Genomic DNA, 24,620 nt, shown 5'->3' with positions numbered 1-24,620 from the left:
GCTCAACATGTGGTCCCTGTCCGTGAACGGGGGGGAGCTGGGGTCCAGGCAGGGCTGCTGGGACCTCGCACGCCTCTGTAACCACAGCCCGGTTTTCACAGAATCCCAGCCTGGCAGGGGCTGGAAGGGACCTCTGGAGATCCCCCAGCCCAACCCCCTGCCCAAGCAGGGTCACCCAGAGCAGGCTGCACAGCACCGCGTCCAGGCGGGGCTGGAATATCTCCAGAGAAGGAGACTCCACAGCCTCCCTGGGCAGCCTGGGCCAGGGCTCCGTCACCCTCAGAGGGAAGAAGTTCTTCCTCGGGTTCAGCTGGAGCTTCCTCTGCTTCAGTTTGTGCCCATTGCCCCTTGTCCTATCGCTGGGCACCCCTGGAAAGAGTCTGGCCCCTTCCTCCTGACACCCACCCTGCAGATATTTAGAGGCATTTCTAAGGTCCCCTCTCAGCCTTCTCTCCTCCAGGCTGAACAAGCCCAGCTCCCTCAGCCTCTCCTCGTAGGAGAGATGCTCCAGTCCCCTTATCAACCACCCTCCTCACCACCCTGCTGCAGCACCCCAGGGGCTGTGTGATGGTCAGCCTGCACGTGGGAGGGTGGGCACCCAAGTCCAAGGTTCATTTTTGCTTTAAAAAAAGCAAAACACGTGCTTTTTGCAAACAAAACCAGCAGCTAAACCATCTGGGTGCCAACAGTCCTCGGGGATCCCATCCCACAAGGGCCGAGGAGGAAGCTCAGCACCGAGTCCTGAGAGCGCAGGGAGGTGTCCCCGGCACAGAGCGGGTCTGAACTCCCCAGGGGAGACCCTTGGGTGAAGGCTGAGCCCGGCAGGATGCCCGCAGCCAGATGACCCGGCAGCAGAGACATCCCAGATCCCGGCGTGGTTGGACTCGCAGCCAAAGACCTCTCGGTGCTGCGACCCCCCCGCCACGCATCGGGAACAGAACCGCTCCCCCCGGCTCCTTTCTTACAAAGTCTTTTCCAGTGAAATACTAATTTCTGGGGCTGATGAATCACTCGTCGTGATTATCAGTGATTACAGGCTAGGGGCACTAATCACACTCGCTGTTGCCAGTGAATGAATACTGATGAGGCAATTGACAGGGAGAAATCAAAGAATAAAAAAAAAATCCCTCCCGTTCATCAGCTCCTCCTTGTTTGCCCAGCGGAGGAAGAACCATTAACCCATCCCGTGGGGACGCCTGCTCAGGGGACAGAGTGCCACCGCTGCCGCTCAGACGTGCCACCCATGTCCTCCCAGCCCCGGTGTCCCGGTGGCTGAGCCCTGCGGGGACAGCCCTGTGGGTAACCCTGGGAACGGGGCTGTCCTGCTGTCCCTCCCGCCAGACCCTGGCCATCAACAGCAGTCAGGCCATCCGTCCCCCAGTGCCACCCTCGCCCACGGGGACAGAGCTGTGTCATCAGTAACGGGTGCTGGGGCAGCCCCCAGAAAAGTGCTGCTCCCTGCTTGCCCCCCTGGACCCGCCGCAGCCCCCCCGTCCCTGCTGCCACCAGCCCGGTGGTGATGTTACACGGCTGGATGCCATGGCAGAGGGACATCCAGCCCCACGCCGTCAGCCCCAGCGCCTTCCCTTGCTATGAACCCAATTCATACATTTTATATCTCTCCGCTGAATATTTCAGCATCATTCGGGGCTTTTAACATCATTCAGAGCCAGAGGCTGAGTACCCACCTAACACACAGCATGTTGCCCCCTCCCAGGGCCACCCATAGCCCCAGACCTCGTCCCGGAGGGGGATGCTCCCCCCGCAGCTGGCTCTGCCCCACGGCCACGCACGTACCTGCAGTGGATGACGATGGGGCCGGCGTCGGGCGGCGTGGACGCCTTCACCCGGCGGATGAAGGCCAGCAGCCCCGTGGCATGGTAGGGGACGCCGTGCTCGGGCCACGACGTGAAGTGGAACTGCTTCACCTCGTGCCGGGCCGAGTAGCCCCGCTGCAAGGGAAGGGTGAGATGGAGTGAGGGCACACAGGGAGGGCCCAAGCCACCCAAACACCTGATTTTCTTGGGAATCCATGATTTTGCCAGCTCAGCATCCAGCCAGACGGACCACACAGCGGTCAGCCGCTTCGGCAGCCCCACAGCTCCCTCCTCCTCGGCTGCAAGAGGGTTAAAAGCCAGCCAAGGAGGAAGAGGAGGTGGTATCAGCAGCCACGTGCCTCAGTCCACGAGCACCTTTGCTACCTGCCCTTTATGTAGACAGTAACTTCCCATTCCTGCAGATTAAGGGGTAAATCGCACCAGCTCCATCCCCAGGTACCATGCTGGAGAGTAATGGTCACGTAACCTACGCTCCAGCCCGGAGGAGAAGAAGCATCCTTCACCCTGCTGCAACTACACGGTGCTCACACAGAAGTGAAATACTCACTCGCTGCCGAAACCAAAGCGGGGCTGAGCCGCTCGCCCCGGCGGAAGGCACAGAGGCAGGGAAAGGGCAAAGCAAGAAGCTGCCAGCATCCCCAGGGCTCAGGGGCTGCACCTCAACCAGGGCTGAAAGCCCCGTGGTGGAGTAACTCAGCAGGGTATTCGTGAAAGCCAATCTGGTGATGGTTAGAGATGCCCGAGGCGGTCGGTTCTCTGCCTGCGAGGGCAGGGTCGGGCGGTCGCGGCCGGCGCAGCGGGACCGTACCCTCTCGAGAGCAAAGGTGCGGACGGCGTACTCGGCCAACGTCTCCGACTTCACCAGGGTGATCTTGATGTCCCCGTACATCTCGGAGTCATCCGGCCAGTATTTGGAGCATTTCACCTGTGAGGAGAGGACGGGATGGGGTTTCAGCTCTGCAGAGGAGGCTCCTGGCAGAGCCAGAGCCCAGAGGGAGAGGAAGAGGATGGGGTCCTTACCCGGCCCACCTCCACCAGCTTGGTTATCATCACGATGCTGGAACAGTGCTCCTGCCACACCATGCGCCAGAAGTCGTACACCATCTCCTGCTTGGGCCCTGCGAGACGGAGGAAAGGCTGCCGGGGACGGACGGGCAGCGCCCCGATGCCGCCACGTCTCCCCTCCTCCGCGGCATTCACAGCCCCGCAGCACTTCAAGCACCCCGTTCCCCCCGGGACCTGCGGTGCCGTGGGGCAGCAGGAGGGGTGGGAGCTGCTCCACATTACTACCACCCCGTCTGGCCCCGAATTGGCCCCCTCCCTCCCTTTCTTGCCCACGCAAGGTTAAATCCCACCAGGGACAAACCCAGATAAATCAGGAGCTGAACCGCTGGCTGCCGGCGGGGGCAACTCACCCTGCGTGGCGATGAAGTGGTTGGACCTGTGGTAACCCTGCAAGGGAGGCAGAGATGTTAGTGCCAAGCTGGGGGGACACCGGGACACTCCAGAGCTGGGGCACAGCCCTGTAAAATGTTTCCCAGTCACCCAAGTGGTGGCAACTCCCCAGGTCCACCAGCCCAAGTCCTGGCCACCTCTGGAGGAGGAGGAGGAGGCTCAGCAGCCACCCTGCACCCGGGAGACTGCATGTCCCACATCCCACCAAAGGCTCAGGTAATGCCCATTCCTCACCCCTGCTCCGCACCAAAATCCCCAGCACCACCCCACAGGCATCCCAGGGTCTGCCCGCTCGACGCCAGCTCCTGTGCCGCTGGCATTCCTGCCGAGCACGGCAACGCCGTCATGAGAGCCCTGTTAATGTCCCATCCCACAGCAGCCACATGGCACTGAGCAACGGCCCCGCTCCCCTCCTTCATCCCAGCCACTTACTGGGACCATTCCCAACTCTGAACAGGGACGTGCCAGCCCAAAGAGCACACCCCAGCGAGGCCATTGCCAATGGGACCGGCGACCTGTTGTCCCATGCCTTGGCCGTGGGTCCAGCAGAGTTCAACCACATCACACATGTGGAGGTGATGGCAGCTTCTCCATCCACCGTAGGTCCTTTCATGGGGGATTTTCATGGGCTAAATTCAACCCCTTCCCTGAACACACGGGCCCCGCTCCGCACCACCCCAGGGAGGACATGCCATGGAGACCTCGCTTTCCCCTTCCCTTGACCATATCCAAGTTCATCCAAACATTTTCCCAGCCTGCCTCTCCCAGATGCTATTTAACGCCACGCTGCCCGGTATGATGCCTGGGAGGAGACGGGAGCAGAGGGGAACCATCTACTTACTTCTCGGTTAATCCGAATCTTAACGATCCCGTTGGGACACAGGTTTGAGAGAAAAAGATCAGAGACAGAGACATTAGTGAGGCACAGCTCAAGAGACAGCTTAGAGCCCCGGAGTGGGTCACGGAGAGCAGAGGAGGAAGGACATGGGGGGACAGGCATGGAGGATACTGCTCAGGTACAGGGAACCCATCACGGTGGCATCAGGCCACCATTGCCAGATGACAGCCTCTGGAAAGGAGGGAAGAGTGGGATTCGCTGCTGCTTCCCAGAGATTCTCAGGTCCTGTGCTCAATGGACCATTCCTGCATCTCCCTTGGTCTCAGCATCACTGGATGCAATGGGGGACATCACTCCTTGGGGACACCAGGGCCGAGATCAGCCCAGACTTGCATGCACTGACAGGACTGGGGGTATCCCAGTGCAAGCCCGCAGCTGGTCCCTGTGGCCCCCCAACCTTTGCATCCTCCACCCAGGGATGAGGGAGATCCACAGGAGCAGGCAACAGGAGAAAAAAGGATGGAAAAGTGGAGTAGAGAAGCAATGAGAAAGGAGGGACAGAGGAGAGAAGGGAGAGACGCAGCAAGCAGGAATTGCTGATGAACATAAATAAATCAGGCAGGCTCTTCATGGCATGTCTCAGAAATGCACAGATCAGCCCATCTTGGGCCACCTAAGCTCCTCCATACGCTGCTGGGCAGACCCTGCCAGTCCACGGGAAGCTCCTGTTCCAGCCCAGACCCCCCCACGGCGAGAGGCACCGTCCTCACTTACATCGATGTAGTTGGCGTTGATGTAGTCCGAGTTGGGATCGCCCAGCAGCGGGTGCAGCTTCACCCGGTGGCGGTCGTCTGGAAAGCAAGGGAAGAAGGGACCATCAGCACCCGGAGGGACGAGCACGAGGACGGCGCATCACCCCGCCAGGTCCCACCCTTTGCGATCGTTTTGTACCAGGAATCTGCCAAACGCAGGCGGGTGGGACGTATTCAGGAGCCATTAACAATCCACACAAGGTGGTGGAGGTGACTTTCCAAAGAAGGTGGTTTACACCAGCAGGGACATGGGGGACCAGCTTTCAGCACGGTATCTCCCTGAGCTCCGCCCACCCTCCAGCACCCTGTCATCTGCCCCGACAGGGCACCAGGATGGGCAGAGCCCGGAGAGGAGAGCGGAGAGTTCTGCCCAACCTTCAGTGTCCACCTGGGACCCCAGACAATCCTGGGGTGGAAGGGATGACACTGCAGAGCAAAGCATGAGGGAGGTGGAGAGCACCAGAGCTCCTGGAGGACCAGGATTGGTGTCTCCAGCCCTGCAGGAACGTCACCGGAGATGCAGCATGGAGCGAGGTGGCCATGCCACGCTGACAGCTGAGGAGCCTCCTCTCTCCAATGGGCTGAAGCCCTTCCCCAATCTTCTGTGCTAAAAACTCATCCTTGAACCCCTTTGTCTCATCCTGCACGTCCACGCCAGAAGCTCCTTAGGGCTGGGCTGCAGTTTCTCCTAAGTCCATACAAGAAAACGCACTCCAGGCTATCTGGGGCCTTCCAGCACCACCCAGAAAACCACGGTGATGTTATCACCACCCCAAGATGTCCATCATCAAGAGTTACCCAGCTCTGGCATCTGATGCCCAACAGCAGCTCTCAGGCTGGGAAACCTGCACTGAACGAGGACCTTTCCGCTGCCCTTGACCAACCCAAACCCCACCAGTTTTTTCCTTGCCATGGACCACACACCTACCAAAAAAAGCCCCCAAGAGCCCTTTAGAAGGTTTTTCAAGCTGTTCAGGGTGTCAGAGCCTTTGCTACAGGCACTCACATGTTGAGACATGATCCTGTCTCCCTTTGGTCTTGTCTTTCTTCTTCGAAGCATCCCAGCCTTCAAAGAAACTCTGTAAGGAAGGGATGGCTGTCACGACCCGAGGGCAGGACCGTGGGGCACCCCGGGGTGCGGGGCAGTCACCCCAGCGGTTCCCTCCACCCCAGCAGCCGTGTCCTGCAGCCCCAGCTCCATAGCACGCTCTGCCAGCTACAAGCTTCTGTTGCATCCACAAAATGCCCCATTTTCCAGCAAATTATACACTGCCTGGTTTTTTTCCAGGGTGTCTTTTTTTCTTTCTTCTCTCTAAATGTCCCCAGTCCCTTTCTCTCCCCAGCACAGAATAGGTTTGTGTGTAATAACAGTAACATTCATAGATTGGCGTAAGAGGAGGAAAGTGGAAGGAAATTACATGTTTTCTCCCCTCCCATAATATCTGAGTGCTTTCAAATGACTAGTTCCAAGAACATACAGCAGCTTTTCAAGGAGCACTAATGATTATAGCAAGCCCTGGTTTGTCCAATACATGAAAGGGGGGGGAAAAAAAGCTCCTTGCACTCGAAACAACTAAGCATTAAACAGTAATTTCACTGGGAAATTTCAATCGCCAGACCTGTGGGACACCGAGGAGTCGGGAAATCAACCCCGCTGGGTGCTCTGTGGCAGAGGCGTGTGGAATAACGCGCTCCATTACAAGCGCTACGGCCCGGCGAGGTGGGATGGGCACGATGCGGCCAACGACCCTTGGGAGGGACTTCCCTGCCCTGGGGATCGCCCTCTCCCTGGGGTCGTCACGGTCTGTGGGGGATTTGCTTGACCTTAGGCTATGGCCGTGCTTATCACAGGACAAGTATGCTGGAGAGCAGAACATGACATTGTGGTGCCCAGGAGGACCTGAGCAAGGGAGAAGCATCCCCGGCTCTTGCAGGAGAGGCGGGATGACACACTGCAGGCAGGAGAGGTGCGGGTTGGCAGAGCTGCTGTGGATCATCTCAGGGACCTGTTCGAGCTGACAATTAAATCCTGAGCTGGAAAGACCAGAGATTTGATGCTGACCCAGGGACACCCCATGTGCTGACAACGCCTGCCCAGAGAGCTGTGAGCTCCGGCTCCTGCTGTCCACAGCACTGCAGCTCCGGGTCTGCAGCATCTTCTCCTTGCACACACGTCCAACCCATGCCACCTCGTCCATCCCACCTCCCACCCTCCCCAAGACACCAGGACAAGATGCTCTCCCCAACATGACGCTCTCACCTCATACTCCTGCTTGAAGCCGTAGCCTTCTGCTGTCTTCATCTGGTTGATGTGCTGGAGAAGATCTGCCACCCGGACGGCAGGATGGAGCTGCCCGGTGTGATACGGGGACCCTTTGCGGCCGCACTGGCGGCGGGGGGAACCCCCCAGAAGGCTGCTGGACTCGTTGACCACACTGCTGCGCTGGTCGCCTGCGGAAGGGGAGGGAGAACCGGGGACCGTCAGGGAAGCAAAGCCTTGGACCGTGTCCCCACCACCTCCTTCCACCCGTAGAGGAGGGACGGGAGGAGGGAACGTCCCCGGGAGATGCTGGTGCTGCAGCCGGTCTCTCTCCGGGGGCCACAAGCGGTCCAGCCCCTCCCTGTGCTCCCTGCAGCTCTTCCTGCACCACAAAGTCAAAAACGCCCATTACAGCCTTTTAAGACCACAGCAGATCTCTCAGAAGTCAGTGGGCAAGACCTCAAGGGGGTTAATAAGCTTATTTCCCATCGACTGGAGCAATTAACTCCCATGCAGACAAGCAAGAGCTACGTGCCCAAATGTTCACACAAAGTCCCAATTTTAAAAATTGCGTTGCCAAAGTCTCCAGCCCAGCTTAACAGTTAATTTTCCTCGCTGCTAGATATCGACGCCTTACTCCTAGCGCTGACACAAATGGAGCTCGCTGCTGTTTAATGGGGGAGTTTACGCAGTATTTACTTGCTTTATGCCTTTGCCGTGTAATTACCAGCAGAGCCAGACTAAGATCTCGCCTGCATTTATCAGGGCAAGGTCCCACACCAGATCCTGAAACCTGGATTTGCACAAAACCCGCTGCTCTCCGCTGCCGCCGAGAGACGCGGCAGGCACGGATCCCGCAGCGCCCAGCCCGGAACGCCGTCCACACGCCGCTGGAGAGCGGCTCCGCGAGACACTGCATCCTGGATGCGGTTTCCCCTAACAACACTTCCACAAACCTGCCCTTGTCATCTCGTTCTCAAAGCTCCCAGGGTTTTTTTTGGGGGGTCTGCTCGAACGCAAGGAGCAGCCTCTCATCCCCTACAGGGAAACCGAGGCATGGTGGGGAACAGCCCCCAGCCAGTCACAGAGAAGCCCATTCATTTACCTTCATTAATTAACGATGTTTATAGGCAGGGGAGGCTGCAGCAGACGCTGTCCCCAGCTGTGGCAGAGAGCCTGAGCTCCCCATATCTCGGCCTCCACCAAGCAGAGGGGTGAGGAGCAGCCAGCAGCAGAGCACGCAAGCGGGTGAGAGCAGGATCCGGCCCCGCAGCCCTGTCCCTAAAGAAACCGAGGACCAGCAGCCCCAGCCCAGCCCAGCGACCCACCAGCCTCTGAGCATTTCGAGGACAGTAACCGAAAAATAATACACCTAGCCAGATGTGTTAAGAGAAGTTTGCCCTCTGGGCTTCTATTATCCGCAAGACGATGCCGGGAAGCGTATTAATGCCGCCGCCAGTGGCGAGGAGCTGTGGGTAAGCAGCATCTTGAAGTTACGGTAACAGATGTTATTAGCATATGGTGGAAACTGGGGCATCCAACGAGTTATTTTACAACTAAATCAGCACTGAGATGCATACTCCAGTGGGTGTTAAATTATCAGTCTGCTCCTGACGTGAAGGTGGTGGCTCTTTAACCCTTCAAAGCCCAGGGCTGTGCACTCAGCCCAGTCTTCTTCAACTGACTTGTCAATGACCTGGATGAAGGGCCGGAGCGTACCGGCAGCAGGTTTGCTGGTGACACACAACTGGGAGGAGCAGTGAGACCTGGACAGGCTGGAGAGTTGGGCAGAGAGGAACCTGATGAAGTTCAACAAGGGCAAGGGCAGGGTCCTGCCCCTGGGGAGGAACAACCCCAGGCACCAGCACAGGCTGGGGCTGAGCTGCTGGAGAGCAGCTCTGCGGAGAGGGACTGGGAGTGCTGGGGGATGACAGGGTGACCATGAGCCAGCAGTGTGCCCTGGGTGCCAAGAAGGCCAAGGGGATCCTGGGGTGCATCAAGAGGAGTGTGGCCAGCAGGGTGAGGGAGGTTCTCCTCCCCCTCTGCTCTGCCCTGGTGAGGCCCCATCTGGAGTCCTGTGTCCAGTGCTGGGCTCCCCAGTTCAAGAAAGATGAGGAGCTACTGGAGAGAGCCCAGCGGAGGGCTACGAGGATGATGAGGGGACTGGAGCATCTCTCCTACAAGGAAAGGCTGAGGGAGCTGGGCTTGTTCAGCCTGGAGAAGAGAAGGCTGAGAGGGGACCTTAGAAATGCCTCTAAATATCTGCAGGGTGAGGGTCAGGAGGATGGGGCCAGACTCTTTCCAGCGGCGCCCAGCGACAGGACAAGGGGCAATGGGCACAAACTGAAGCAGAGGAAGCTCCAGCTGAACCCGAGGAAGAACTTCTTCCCTCTGAGGGTGACGGAGCCCTGGCCCAGGCTGCCCAGAGGGGCTGTGGAGTCTCCTTCTCTGGAGATATTCCAGCCCCGCCTGGACACGGTGCTGTGCAGCCTGCTCTGGGTGACCCTGCTTGGGCAGGGGGTTGGGCTGGGTGACCCAGAGGTCCCTTTCCAAGCCCTAACATTCTGTGAATCTGTGTGCAGAACACTGTGGAGCGAAGCCACACTGGGTTTGTTGGGTGAAGGCTAGCATAAAGCTTTCAACCTCAGTGTAAAGCCATAGCGTTGGGGTTCACCCAGCTTCAGGGGGCTGCAGCCAGCGTTTGAGCCCACAAATAGCCTCAACCCTCCCAGCCACCAGCTCAGATCTCCGCTTCCAGAGGTCGCGATGCAGAGACCCAGCCTGAGCTGCCCACAACCATTTTTCCTTCAGCAAATCCTGGATGATAATAAAAGTTACTACAGACACAGATGAGATTGATGCCCTTGGAGGTTTACACAGGGCACGGAAAAGCCTGAAATATGCCACGCGCTTCAGGCTGAAATAGATGCAATACCCACTACCGAGCCTTGGACAGGACTCCAGCTGTTTCGGGGATATTTAGGTATAACCAGGGACCCTTGCTGCAGCTGGACAGGAGCCGGGGGGCTGCTGCAGTTCCCTGTCCTTACCCCGGTTGCCGTAGTTGTGGGTGTCCATGAAGGAGAGCCCCAGGCGCTCGTCCTCCTGCAGCGTGCTCTGGTCGGTGAAGCTCCTGTCGATGGCGCTCATCATGTGCGTCTTCTCGTGGCGGTAGTTGATGGTCGTTTTGGTCATGTTGACGGGTTTTCTGCAGAGGGATGCACAGGGGAGGAGGGGAAAGAAGCACACGTAAGCAGGGCTGACCCGACGGTGCTGTAAGATCCCCTCAAAGCTACCAGGCTCGGATTATTTTGGGGAGCAGGATGGATTATTTCCACCAGCGGTCACCACGCTCTGGTGTTCTGGTGCCCCAAGCCAGCTGCAGCCCCACGTGCACCATCCCTCGCTGGCTGAAACAACTCCAGTGGCTCGTCCTCAGCGTCCCCTCCTGTTCCCTCCCCAAAACGCCCTACGTCTGGAACAGCCGGGAGCGCTCCCCAGGCAAGCAAAGGGTCTCCCTGGCCAGCCAGTATGGCACAGGGCAGCCCCAGCTCTCCCCCAGCCCCGTTTCTCCAGGCACAGCCCACCCATCGCCCCACACCACCTCGCTGCGACACGGACCATCCAACACGCCACGCGCATCACTGTGCTGCACAGAACACGTGCAAGCAGCAGAAGACACACATGGAGCTGCTGGAGCGGGGCCAGAGGAGGCCCCAGCAACGATCCGAGGGCTGGAACCCCTCTGCTGGGAGGAAAGGCTGGGAGAGCTGGGGCTGCTCGGCCTGGGGAGCAGAAGGCTCCAGGAAGACCTTACTGCGGGCTTTCAGTACTTCAAGGGTCTTACAAGAAAGCTGGGGACAGGCTTCTTAGCAGGGCCTGTAGCAATAGGACAAGGGGTGATGGTTTTAAACAAAAAGAGGAGAGATTCAGCCTAGACAGAAGGAAGAAATTCTTTACGATGAGGGTGGTGAAACCCTGGCACAGGTTGCCCAGAGAGATGGGAGATGCCCCATCCCTGGAAACATTCAGGGTCAGGTCGGACGGGGCTCTGAGCAGCCTGACCCAGCTGAAGATGTCCCTGCTCCCTGCAGGGGGGTTGGACTGGATGGCCTGTAAAGGTCCCTTCCAACCCAAACCAGTCTATGATTCTAAAACCATACCCGGGGGCCAAAACCAGCTCGCAAGCGACAGACTGGACCCCCAGACTGCACACGGGCTCAGCACCCACCAGCAAGGCTTCTTCCCTCTGTGCAAGGTCCCCATTAGGCACCTAAAGAAAATGCTGGAAAAGCCCAGGAACTCTTGCTGCGACAGAACCTCACACCCCAAATTGGAGACATTTAGGAAAAAAAAAAAACTTATTGAGTGTGTTTGAGAGGCAACATCAAGCTCCCAAGAAGCCAAAGCGGGGATTAAACCAGGGGAAGGATGAACAGGAGATCCAAGCCCACATCGGCACCTTGGCACGGCCGGGACACTGCAAGATGCTGCCAAAATCCAGAATTCAACCCAGAATCACCAACCCCTCCCCTTTACGCTGCCTTCGGTCTCTAGTGAGCTCGGTGGCATTATTTTCCCCCAGCTGAAGATGCCCTTAAAATGCACCCAGCAGAGAAAAGGACTTGTCGGAGCAGCAGGGCAAGGGGGGTGGCTGGGAGGAAGGGCGAAGGAGAGCGAGAATGACAATTACTTACGGGTAATAGGAATAAGAATAGTAGTTCCTCCTGGCAAGCGTGCAAACAAAGAGAACAGCAGAAATTGCATAAGCAGCTTTTCTCTGGCATAGGGAAGGGGGGTTATGGGGCAACTCAGCTGCCGGAAAATTCAATGCACCATGAAGAAACGTGGCTCCCCTTTTGCTCCACGGGTTACTGACTCCGGGCAGGAGCTGCCGTCCCGGCGGCAGAGCCCAAGCGCCGGCTCTCCGGGTGACCCCGGTCCCCTGGTCAGCAGTGGGGTGTCTGCAGCACCCTTGTCCCAGAGGTTATTCCACAATTTTTAAGACTGAACAGCAAACATGTCCAAAATGTAGGGCATCCCCCGGGGAGCCGGTTAGGGACCAGGCAACCCCAGTGGGGAAAACGTGGTCAGGACACTGTGTTTACACCGCCCCATTTGTTAGACGTGAACATATTCTGGGGGTGCACTTCCACCACATCAGTGTTATTCCAACAGCAAAACACTCCACAGGAGGTTCCTGAGCTTGTCCCAGCTTCCCATTAGTCCCGAATTCAGGGCCCTCAGCACCAGGCCTGATTTGTGGTTCTGGTTTGTCCTTCGACAGGTTCACCTAAAGCAAAGCTGCTCCTCCTCCTCCTCCCGCTGCACAGCACGGGCGATGGGAACGCAGCCGCCGCACTCGTGGCTTCCTACCCGCCGGCGTGACAGCATCGCTCCCAAAAACACGCCGGCATCGGCTCCATCGGGAGCAGATCCGATGCCGTATGCACGAGCATCATCCCAGGGCAATGGCAGGCAGGGAGCCACCAGCCAGCCCCGCGCCCCTCACGCCGCACAGGGATGCTCCAGCCTCGCTTCTCCAGCCGGCGTAAATCAGCAAGAATGCTTTCAGGGCGGACGAAGCCATACAAAGATCTGCAGATTTACACGGGCTGAGCTTGTGCCCTGCTATTTTTCTCTCCCCCCTGGCTGGTACTGTACTTTCCTCCCACCATCCCGGGCCCTGCACGGGGAAGGCGTTTAATTGCTGCCCTTTCTCCCCCGCTTTGAGATCCCCCCGGCTCCGCGCAGCCTCCAGCCCCGCACGGTAAGAAGCCGCTTTTCAGGGCGCTGCACCCGAGCGAAAAGCAGCGGCCGCATCCCCGACGCTCCCGGGGATGAGTGTCCCGAAAAGCCCTCGCCCTCCTCCCTCCCACCCCGCCGTGATGGCCACGGCCGCATCCACGCCGGCCACGCTCGGCTCCCCAGAAAGCACGGACCCCCACAGGGGTGGCAGAGCAGTATGGGGGTCCCCAGGGACCATCAGCCCTGGAAAAACCTCCCCTGTGGCGTACACCCCAATTTTAACATCTCATTCAGAACTAGCTGGAGGCTCTCAGCAAGGGATTGCTCATGTTTCACTGCAAGCTCAGCGATTCCCCATTAAAACCAGGCCAGGAGGAGCTGGGACCATCTGAGCACCCACAGAAGCTGCCTGGCCCCAGAGGAACAGGGATGCTGCTCCCCGTTCTCCCCATTCCCCGCGCTGATGGAACTGGAGCCCAGGACAAGAGCCGGAGTCTGTCCAGGCATTTCAGCAGGACACACCGCACCACTTCCCAGGCACAAGCTGCAGAAGGAGGTTTTTTCTGGCCACCACCCCAGAACCGAGCACCCCCAGGGCTCTGCTCCCGCCGGTGCTGGGCGCTCGCCTGCCGTCTCGGGGAGGAGCGATGGCGAAAATGCCTTCCCCTCCTCACCACCTCCGGGAACAGCGGCACAATGCACGGCCCCATCCCTAACCCAGCCCGCTGGCAGGGTACCAGCACGGCCAGAGCCCAGACAGCAACACTCACAGGGACCGATCCTGCGCTGGGCTGGCCAAGGCAGCCGGCAAGCCCAGAGACAGTATTCGCAGTGCAGATTAAGCTGATTTTTGTAATTTTGGGCTGAAAGCGGTGCAGGGCTGCACACCCTGGGGAACCCTGGCTGCTGTTACCAAGGGGAGAGCTGGTGGGATGGTGACAGCCAGGCTCAGCGCCGGCCAGGACCCCTCCAAGCCCAATCCTGCCCAGAAACACTTCCATCAATGCAGAATCGACAGAGCAGCACGAAGCCAAGAAGCAGAAAAAGAGACAAAAGACTGAAAAATACAGGGGAGAGGGACAGTGAACAGAGCTGCGGAAGGCAAAGGGACACCCCTGGGAACTTCACTCCTTGGTCCCCAGTGTCCCCAGTGCCTCCTGCCATGCCCAGTGTCACAGAGCGAGGAGGGCACCGTGCCCGGTGGGATGCACAAGCGCATGGAGCTGCAGCTCAAGGGAGGGTTCGGAGTCTGCCCAGCGCAGCAGTATCGCCACCAGTAACTCCCAGTTGGTGCTAGGGTGGTAGGGAAGGGCTGAGCTGGGAGGAGGGGACAGACGGAGGCATCAGGAGTGACACCAGGTCTCCTTACCCTTTCCGAATGACGACGATGATGGCTCCCAGGAGGATAATCAGGACAATGAGCCCTCCGGCACAGATCCCCAGGATCAGGCCCATCTCCTCTGAGTGCTGCGACACTTCCAGGGGACGCTTGCTCTCCTTGCAGGCAGCTGCCAGGGGACAAGGACAGGCAGGAGGGGTCAGCGCTCAGCTGCAGGGCTCTTGGCAACATCAGCTGGGAAAACGCTGGGGCACATCGCTCCTTGAACACGTTTTATTCCACCGAGACGATACGGAGCTCTGCAGTGCCACACCGTGACCGTGGGTAAGACCCTCTCTCGGTCCCCGCGGGGTGAGACGGTCCCTTTGTGCCACCTTTCATCACCCAACGCAAACTGATCCATCCCCGGATTCAGCACCCAGCACCACCGACTCCGGCCTCTCCCCGCCATAACGGCATTAGGAGAAAAAAACTCCACCAAGGGAAAAACCCAGACGCCAAAGAAATTGGGAAACAAGAGCATGGGACGGGACCGTAAGAAACCACCGCGTGCACCCCAACTGCCGCAGTGCCGGCACCGACACCGCCGGCGCGGCCCCGGGCGCCGGAGCAGCCGCAGGTTTGGGTCCGCAGCCTCGGCGGGATCGCGCCGGCTGGAAAAGGGAACGCTCACCTTTGCGGGCGATCCGGACGCAGTTCAGCCGCGTTTCCTACGGAGGAAAAAAAGGGGGGGTCAGGGTCAGACGAGCATCCTGGCGGCTCCGCTCTCGCTCCGCGCGAGGCTGGGCAGATGCAAAGCTGGTCCGTTGGTGCTTTCACCCCCAAATCCAGGGAGTTCGCGGGGGATTTGTGCTGCAGCACCCGCTGCTGAGCCAACGCAGCTCCTGGGGACTCACACACTAAGAGATGCTGCCGCACGATCTGTCCCCAGCGGCCCCCGGTTTAGCTGAGGCCACCGCTCCTGGCACAGAGGGGACGGCAAAGCCCAGGAGCATGGAAAGCAAGACCCAGTCGAGCCGCAGGTCACCAGCACCTCGCTGAGCAGGGACACTCAGGTCACTCCCAGGTCATCCTTCAGAGCTTTGTGGGGGGTTTTTTTTCATCAATCAAAGATTTCAGGCCCCAGCCCCGGTGCTCTGTGCTTGCTGCCAAGGTTGCCGTTGAGTGCTTCCAGCTCAGGTCTCCAACAGTTTTTTGCATTTGCATTTTTACGGATGGGTTCAGCTAAAATATTCCATCTTTCCATGTATCCAACTTCTATTGCAAAATTAAAAACACTATTCTGGCACAATTCCCCAAGCATCCTCCAGCCCCTTGGGACACCGGTGCTGGCAACGCTGCTCCATCTGCCCTTGGACCAGACTCCGAGACCTGCCCGCACAGCGTGCCCAGCGCAGGGCCGGCTCCGGCACCGCTCTCCCCGAGGTCTCCAGCTCTTGCTTCTCCTGCTTCTTGCTCCAATCTGGCACGAAAACCACAAAAAAACCAAGCTGGGATCCACCTTTTTCGCAACGTCTGACGGCAGCCGGGACAAATCCATTGCCTCCCAGCAGGAAGGCTATAAAACAGCGTCAGCCACCAGTTATTATCCAGCAGTGCCCGAGCGAGCCACAGCAGAGATCCTCCCCGTCAGTCTCGGCTCTGATTACAACCCAGCGAGGTGTGAACCATCCCGGAACGGAGGAAAGGATTCAAAAACCGGCACCTTTCCGGCAAGACAGAGCTGTGCAGGATGAGGATGCTGCCGCGGTCCTGCTCTTCACTTTCCCAGCTCGTCCTCCCCAGGGTGGGACGGGAGCTGCCGGAGCAGGTGAAGCCGAGAAGGGTTCCCAGGGGGTCCCGGTGGTCCCGCCGGTGCCTCGGAGGAAATCAGCCCGGGCGAACGCAGGGGCTGCTGCCGGAGCAGGGCTGTTACAGCTTCACTGAGAACAGGCAGCAGCAGGCAGGGAGAAGGCAGCCCGGGAACTCAGCAGCTTCCCAGGAGCTCTCTGCAGTGGCCGCTCTGTCAGCTTTGGGTCCCAGCAACAGGCACACAGCTCCTGCTGCCCAAATGGTCCTTTTCCACCCCAGGATTAGCCCCGAGAAGGCGGCCCCCCCCACACCGGCGCTGGTCGGGGTCCCGGCCGGTACCGCAGTGCGTGGCCGAGGCTGGGCTCCTCCACCCCCGGCATTGGCACCGCGACAGGGACAGGCACAGCCCAGGGTGCCGGGAGGAAGGGGGACACCCATCCGTGACCCCAACGTGTCGTAAGAGCAGCCCCCAGCACCAGCTCCCCCCCGGGCAGGGATTGGGGGTCAGCCCAGACAGGGGGCCCAAGGGAGGGGGATCTAAAACAAGTCCCATTTATTTCTGAGCCCTCCCAGGACCCCAGGTGGGCTCCTGCCCGGTCCAACTAGGAGCCCCGACACCCCACCAGCTGGAGTGGGGTCCCACGGCTACTCACCCCTTTGAGATTGCTCATGGCTTGGAAGTAGATGAGATACGCCTTCTTGGGCTCCAGCGGCGGGTTCCAGTAGCCGCTGTAGGTCTGGTTGTCCCCCACGGTGAAGGGTTTGGCTTCGGTGAGGCTGCTGGCCGGCAGCTCGGCCCCGAAGTAGTGGACGGAGCCACGGGTCACGGCGTCGTCGAAGGTGAGCGGCACCGGGAAGCACTCCTGCCCACCCAGCTCCCGCTTGAGCTTCTTGGGCCGGTCTTCTTCTACGATGACCTGGTAGGTGCTGGCGAGGACCAAACATAGGTTAGCTTCGGCAAACGGATGGCCCAGCCCTCCCCTCGGTGCTCAGCCACGCCGTGCCACCCCGTCTGTGGGGGTCTCGTCCCCACACAGCCCCAACCTACCTGATGGGAGCCCCTCTGCCCTGCGCCGGCCGCAGCAGCACCGTGATGGTGCTCTCCGACTCGCTCAGCGGCGACGGCATGTCCCCGTAGTCAAAGGTGGGAGCTGCAAAGGGAGCGGGGGAGAGTGGGCAGGGGCAAGCCCTGGTCCCCAGGGATGCGCTTGGGGCTGCCCTCCCGCTCGGGGGGGAAACTGAGGCACGAGCAGCCTTGCCCACGGCAAGACGTCACTAGATGGTGTAATGAGGATTATTACAAGTAAAGAAAACCCTTCCAGGTCTTGAGTAAACGTCGCAGACAGGAGAGGACCCACGGGTGTGCGCTGAGGGGGGGTTATCGCTGCCGGTCTGGCAGAGGGGAGGACACAGAAGCAGCACCCGGCCTTCAGATGCTCCCCACGTGCCTGGGGACGGCACGGCTCAAACCGCCCGCACAGCACGAGCATCCCACCCCAGGCAGAAGCACACCCAAGCCAGCCCACCAGCAGCCCCAGACCAAGGTGGGGACCCCCTCATGCCCAGCATGGTCCCCCAGCCACCACCGGCAGCCGCTGGGACCTGCCATTTCGGTGCCCCCGTTAGGGCTCATCTCAGCCCATTTGCTGCAGTTAACAGTGACGCCACGGACACGAGCAAACAGCCCTAAGTACCGTGAGGCTAATTAACAAAGCCAAATTAATGCCTCGATTGTATGCTAATAGCTCAGACAGCACCAGTGCGCCGGGCTGGCCGGGCTCCCCAGCCAGAGACCCACATCAGCCCAGCTGATGGGTCTGGGGGGCTGCTTGGGGGGCTCACGGCACGGCTGCCACCACCAAGAGCACCATTCAACAGCAGCAGCCAGTCACCGAAATCCACGGGAGCGCATCGGAACCTCCAGCGCTGCCATCATGGACCTGTGTGGAGGAGAAGCCCCAGCAGCAGGCGTGGAGCCCAGGGGAACCTACCGGAGATGTTGGTGGTGATCTCGGTGAGCGCCGTCTGGCCAAAGCCCTTGCCGGTGCGGGCCCGGACTGAGAAGAGGTAGGTGGTGCCGGGGTGGAGGTTGGAGAAGACGTGGTAGGTCTCGTTGCGGAGTTTGGAGACGGTGCGCCGCGGGCCGGGCACGTTGACAGCCGGGTCGGAGGACTCGATGCTCTGGTAGCTGATCTGCAGGGACGGGGCAGAGCATCACCAGCAGCCGCAGGAGAGGGCAGAGACCCCCGGATCCGGGTGGAAAAGGGGTTAAAGGGATGGATTCTGAGGAAGGGATGGTCACGGGGGCAGCCTGGAAGGCAGATGCTTTTTGGGGTAAATCAAAAGCAGAGGTCCGTCGGAAAAGCCGTTGCTGGATAATAGCGGTGACCCCAAAAGCAGGACTCCAAGGCAGGGACAGAGCCTGCAAGCAGGAGGATGCTTACAAATATCTGCAGGGTGGGTGTCAGGAGGATGGGGCCAAGCTCTTTTCAGTGGTGCCCAGTGACAGGACAAGGGGCAATGGGCACAAACTGAGGCACAGGAAGTTCCATCTGAACCCGAGGAAGAACTTCTTCCCTCTGAGGGTGACGGAGCCCTGGCCCAGGCTGCCCAGGGAGGTTGTGGAGTCTCCTTCTCTGGAGATATTCAAGACCCACCTGGACAAGATCCTGTGCAGCCTGCTCTGGGTGACCCTGCTTCGGCAGGAGGGTTGGACTAGATGACCCACAGAGGTCCCTTCCAACCCCTGCTATTCTGTGATTCTGTGAACACAGGCTGGATCCACGCTCCAAACGAAGGGCTCGGGGGCAGCAGTAACACCAGGACCACCCTTAACTCCCATGACTGAAAGCGGTGGTTGCCCCAGATCCCCCTGACCCCCCCCGACGCGTGCCGCAGCCGCCCGGGACGTACCTCGTACTGCGTGATGAGGCCGTTGGGCTCCACCGGTTCCTCCCACTTCAGAAAGATCATGTCCTCCAGCGGGGTGAAGGTGAGGGACTCCGAGGCGATGCCGCCGGGCACTGGGGAAGGAAAGGGGACAGGCTTGGATGCAGCAAGAAACCAGGCTGGAAGGAGAAATCCTCTGGGAAACCCCTCCGGGCAGCTGCAGCCGCTCTCTCCTGTGACCACGCCACCGCGTCCCCTCTGCTACGTCACTCAGCTCCGGCACGTGTCACCAGACGGGGCCGGCGATGCTCCCCGGGGTGACGGTGCTCCTGGGCCCACCGGTGACACTTCACCACGGGGCGAGGAGATCCCCACGCCACGGCACAAACCCCGCAGGTGCCGTTCCTGGCATCGCACCCCGTTTCCGACAGCACAGCAGCGAGCCCCCGCGCGCCAGCACCGCCAGAACTCGCCTGAGCTCACCAGTGTAAGGAAATTAAAAAAAAATTCCCTTTTTTGATATAACCCAAACCCAAATCCCCCCCTGGAGCCACCTGCCTCCTCGGGAGACATCGCCAGCACTTCCCTCCGCGAGCATCATCATCCTCATCGCAGACGGGCTCGACATGCCCCAGCCTTCCCCTCTAATTAACACCACAAGCAATAATAACCGCAAACAATAACGGCATTCGAGAGCACCGGGATCAATATTTGCTTCTTTACCACGGATTTCTCGACCCGAGGGGGCCAGCGAGGAGGACAGGAGAGGCGACAGCTCGGCAAAGACCACGATTCCCCAGCAGCATCCCCCCAGAACACAGACCCTCTCGCTGCAGAGAGACGGCAGCTCTCCCCCTCCGTTTTCCTTTTTTTGCAGGTTTTGTTCGGATCTAATTACGGGGCCAAGAGAGAGCGATCGCCTCCCGCGCGCTTCCCACCGTGCAAATACACAATTTCCACTTGATTTACAAGTTAATTTAATCAGAGGCACTGTGTCCTACACGTGTACACAAGGCGCTTATTAAATTTGTGGAGAATTACGGAAACCTTTAGGGCAGGACTGTGTGTACCTATATAAATACTTTAAATATATAGCCTATACACTTATATATATAGCTACAGGCACTACAAGCTTGTGCATGCACCAGCACGAGACCGGGAGAGGTACACAACGGCTCCTGGGTGTGCATATACCCCTCTGCCATCCATATACACGTGTCTGTATTTATTTATGCATGTATATATATTTATTCTCGCTCGCACCCTGCCTGCAAGGGAGAGAACCAGCTCCCTGCACACACCTCCCCGCAGCACCAGCACGCTGCAGCGATATTTCCACGGATACCAGCGACTGAGTCGCGTTGCTTTGTGCAGACATGGTCTGAAATGTCCACCCCGGGGTCCCCGAGCTCCCCTGGATCTACACAGGGCACCCAAACACCCACTGGGCAACCCATGGATGGGTCACTCTCTTCTCCAGGTGCCCTGCCCGCGCACCCTGGATCCAGCAGGACTTTGTCCTGGATCCAAGAGGGATGCTGTGTACAACACCATTGGCTCAGCCCAGTTATTAATGCCCCAGAAATGGGTTTTCCAGCCCAAAACCAGGGTTTACCACTTAGGATGGGGATGTGCATCTTTGCAGCCCACTCTGGGAACCCTCCCCCCCCCGCCCAAGACAACCCCCAGCGCTGCACCAGCGGATGCTGCACCCGAAGCTGGCCTCCTGCCAAAATCAACCACAATCAAGGGTCCTATTATTAACGAGCCCTCACTTAATTGCACGGGCAGCTGCTCATCACCCAGTTGCACGAGCTCGAATCCTCATCGCCCTCCTAGGCAGGGAGACGCTGGGCCAAGCCCACGTGTAATATTTGCGATATATCCATAGGCAGATATCCATCAATCGATCCCACCCGAGACCCAGCACGTGCACGGCCCCCAGCCCAACCCAAGGGGGAAGCCGCAAGCCCCGGTTAATCACGGCGTAGGAGAAAGCAGCTGGAGTGATTACAGGATAGCAAAAAAACATCTGGAGCTCCTGTATTAATATTCAATAAGAAAACAGCTGGAGCAGTCACAGCACAGTGAGAACAGCTGAAACAATTAGAGCCGGAAAATAAACCGTCAGGAGCGTGAAGCCGGGTGCCCCCAGTCGGGCAGGCTCAGCGCTGGGGATCCAGAAAGTGCCAGTGCGCAGAGCAGGGTGCCAGATTCAGGCTTTGGAGATGAAAACGGGACCCGGAGACCCTCCCGGCTCCACTCCAGCTCTGCGGGTTTTGCTTTCCGGCCTGGGAAACGGGAGCGATGAGCAGCACACGGACAGAAGCTGCACGTGTCGGTGGGTCCCAGCTCAAGGCGAGTCCCACGCGGGGGGATTTCACAGCGGGCTTCTCCTCAGAGGGCGGCCAGGGGGTCCAGGACCAGCCGAATCCTTTGCAATTATCAATTCTTCCACTTTTATTGCTGATTCTTGATGCTAAAAAGCACTTTGGAGATTATGTTCTTGCTTAACGGTAAGCGCCAGTGACCCTGTGAGAGCCAGGGATGCTCTGGTCACACTCAGCACCCAGCACCCACAGCGGGTCCTTGCACCCCACGCAAGCCCCAAACGCTGCTGCCTCTGCGGACCAGGATGAGACCCCTCGCCCCACCGGCTGCAGGCCCAGGGGTCAGAGCAGCCGCTTTCGGGGGCTGCCCAGCTGTCCTTGAAGGTGGCCGAGCTGTCACGGCCCATGGAGGTGATGCTGATGGGACAGCGAAGAGGACGCGACGAGCAGGAGCCATTAGCAGGCGATGCCAGCCCTGGATGGGGCTCGTCGCTGATGGGCATCACCGGAGACACGGAGCTGGCTCTGCCCTGGGCCTCCTGCCACGTTCGCCGGATCTCCAGAGGCCAGAACGACCCGAGCACTCCGCTGATGGAGAGCCTGGCAACACAGTGCAGGGTGAGGTCAGACCCAGGAGACCTCTCCGGCAGCCCCAGCTCCAGGACCTCCTCGGGGAAGGGCTGGGCAGGAGCAAGCGATGCCAAACCCAGGAGTCCTGCAGCAACGCTGGAGCCTCCAGCGAGGACGCCAGCCCCGCTCCGGTGCCGGCAGCACGGACCCAACCCTGGGGCATGGCAAATCCAGGGAGAAGAGAAACAGCTCGGCCGTTCAGGAGCGATGCTGCTGGCAAATAACCGGGGCCAGGCACCCCTTACCGACAGGCGCTCACCCGCAGAGCTTGTTTGCACAGCCTGAACCCGTCCAAGAGCAAACTCCATCAGCGGAGAGCACTGGGGAAGCCGAGCGAAGCTGCGCTGGGCTCTGGTTAACAGCCATCTCCCAGGAACATTACAGTGCCAAATTAATCAGCGACCAAGCAGATGAAGGATGTTACCTAAGCGCACAGCATTGATTGTTTTAATTGTTATCATCGCTGCTAGGCTTCGGTTCCACACTAAGGGACGAGCGAGGATGACTCGTGCTGGGAGAAGCCGCGCATCGGCCAACTGTCGTACCCTGCATCGGACCCGGCACGGCTAAAACGCCCCGCTCCAAGGATGAGGGCAGCATTTCTGCAGCAACGGAGGATGCTCCTCCGCCGCAGCAACCCATGCTTCCCTGTCCCAATCCGGTCCCCTCGTCCCCGCAAGCGGCTCCCAGCATCTCCCTTCCCCAGCCACCACCACTGCCCCTTTCGCCTCCCTGTTGGCGCGATGGCCGCAGGAGATATTCCCATCACGCCCCTGGCCGAGAGCCACGGGAAACACCCCAGCAGCTCACCACCCCATTTCTGGGGACAAGGCACGTCCCTGAGCGGACTCACCGTCCTCGTCCGTCTGGAACACCACCTCCTTGCCCTCCTTGCGACCCTCGGGGTTGGAGAGGATGAGCTTGACGTGGATGTTCTTGTAGGGCAGCAGGTTTTTGATGGTGTAGCGGTTGGCGTTGCGCTCCATCTTCACGCATTCCCGGAAGGTCTGGTTGTGGCCGGTGCCCACGGAATAGCGGTAGCAGAGCGAGACGGTGTAGGTGTGGCAGCGGGTCAGGTTGTAGCCCAGCGGCTCCCACTGCAACGTCAGCTGCCTGGACTGGATTTCGGAGAAAGCCAGGCCTTTGGGGGCCCGCATGGGCTCTGTGGGGGGAACAGAGAGAGGGAGAGATGAGCGATGAAGCAAAACATCTCGTGGGTTTATGTGTGCTACCAGGGAAAGCCCTTTTACAGCGTAGGAACAAGACTGGCTGGCGCAGAGAGCAACCCTGACCCCAGTCCTGGGACCAGCCCCAGCACAGGAGGCTGCTGCCCTGCAGACAGGGCTGGGGACATCGCCGTGTCTCTCAGCCACCAACATGGCAGGGACAGCAGTCCCTGCTATGGAGGTGACTGGGGCACCAGCCCCCGGCCGGCACCAGGAGCATCCACACCATCAGCAGCCCCAAATAACCGGGATAAATGAGCCTCCACGATGGCAGCCCTCGTGTTTTCATCAAGCCCAGCTCTGAAAGGACAGAGACCAAGTGCCATCGCCAGGAAGGAGTTTAATTAGCCCTAATCAGCATAAACAGAAGTCAGATTTAACAAGGAGCCGAGTTCCTTTGCCAACAGCACACGCACCCAGGCCGTTCGGTTTAGTGGCAGTAACCTCCTCTCCACACCCAAGGGCGGTGGGAAGGACCCTGAGAGGGAAGGAGGGTCTCTGCCCACCCCATCCCAGAGCTGAGCCCCCAGGCAATTCCCCTGGGATCTGCACTGCGGAGGGATTTGGGCGGCTCAGGGCTGCAAGAGGCTTCTGCAACCTCAGCAGATGTTCCTGCAGGTCTCGATGCCCTCACAGGACTGTGCAAAACCCCAGTTGGTTTCGGGGGGCCTGAACGTGGTAACCATAGGATATTAAACACGGGGTGTCGAGAGCGTCAAACAGTGCCCGTCATCGGCTTCAAGGTAATAAGGAAACCTGGGCTTTCTCGCAGCACCTCTGAAAATGAACCTGGGATGAAAAGCTGCCAGCAGCCCCTCGCCACGGTGCCTGGGTCAGGGTTTGCATCTCCCCTTTCCCCCCTGCACCGGTACCAGCCACTCTCCTCGCACGTCTGAGTGCGCCGAACTCCAAAGCCAACTCCACGCGTGGGCTCCCCACGCCCAAAGCCCCCGGGGACACGGCCACGTCCTGCTCCGCTCCTGCTGCGTGCGAGGAGGGTGCGCCCACCGGTCCCCATCCGCGGGGCGATGCTCCCGGCTCCGCAGCACCGACCTCCACTGCTGTTGGGGTGGGGGTGGGGGTTTGTGCAGGCTCCCAGCCCGGCATCACGGCGGTGACAGCTCTCTGGGTGAACGCCACATGACAATCCTGCGCCTCCAGCGCGCCGCCTCCTTGCCTTCACAGAATCACAGAATCACAGAATCACAGAATAGTAGGGGTTGGAAGGGACCTCTGTGGGTCATCTAGTCCAACCCCCCTGCCAAAGCAGGGTCACCTACAGCAGGCTGCACAGGATCTTGTCCAGGCGGGTCTTGAATATCTCCAGAGAAGGAGACTCCACAACCTCCCTGGGCAGCCTGTTCCAGGGCTCCGTCACCCTCAGAGGGAAGTTCTTCCTCACGTTCAGACGGAACTTCCTGTGCCTCAGTTTGTGCCCGTTGCCCCTTGTCCTGTCACTGGGCA

General features: G+C 59.4%; 1 protein-coding gene across 2 annotated transcripts in view; it reads right to left on the bottom strand.

Moving 5' to 3' along the window:
- The window catches only part of PTPRU (protein tyrosine phosphatase receptor type U), a 76,879-nt gene that overhangs the window by 20,857 nt on the left and 31,402 nt on the right, over window positions 1-24,620 (bottom strand). The window contains exons 8-24 of one of the 2 annotated variants that reach the window (XM_075437877.1): window positions 22,784-23,092; window positions 18,995-19,104; window positions 18,073-18,274; window positions 17,130-17,232; window positions 16,735-17,008; window positions 14,964-15,000; window positions 14,321-14,459; window positions 11,901-11,930; window positions 10,254-10,411; window positions 7,204-7,394; window positions 5,950-6,022; window positions 4,906-4,982; window positions 4,135-4,152; window positions 3,254-3,290; window positions 2,859-2,956; window positions 2,647-2,763; window positions 1,798-1,952 (exon numbers count right to left, since the gene is read on the bottom strand). In XM_075437877.1, the coding sequence (XP_075293992.1) occupies window positions 1,798-1,952; window positions 2,647-2,763; window positions 2,859-2,956; window positions 3,254-3,290; window positions 4,135-4,152; window positions 4,906-4,982; window positions 5,950-6,022; window positions 7,204-7,394; window positions 10,254-10,411; window positions 11,901-11,930; window positions 14,321-14,459; window positions 14,964-15,000; window positions 16,735-17,008; window positions 17,130-17,232; window positions 18,073-18,274; window positions 18,995-19,104; window positions 22,784-23,092 (2,128 nt within the window). The remainder of the gene's footprint in view (window positions 1-1,797; window positions 1,953-2,646; window positions 2,764-2,858; window positions 2,957-3,253; window positions 3,291-4,134; window positions 4,153-4,905; window positions 4,983-5,949; window positions 6,023-7,203; window positions 7,395-10,253; window positions 10,412-11,900; window positions 11,931-14,320; window positions 14,460-14,963; window positions 15,001-16,734; window positions 17,009-17,129; window positions 17,233-18,072; window positions 18,275-18,994; window positions 19,105-22,783; window positions 23,093-24,620) is intronic. The other variant, XM_075437878.1, reaches the window with a different exon arrangement.

This window comes from Opisthocomus hoazin, chromosome 17 (assembly GCF_030867145.1).
Source record: "Opisthocomus hoazin isolate bOpiHoa1 chromosome 17, bOpiHoa1.hap1, whole genome shotgun sequence".
Classification (NCBI taxonomy): domain Eukaryota; kingdom Metazoa; phylum Chordata; class Aves; order Opisthocomiformes; family Opisthocomidae; genus Opisthocomus; species Opisthocomus hoazin.
This window is presented reverse-complemented; position numbering and strand designations above follow the sequence as displayed.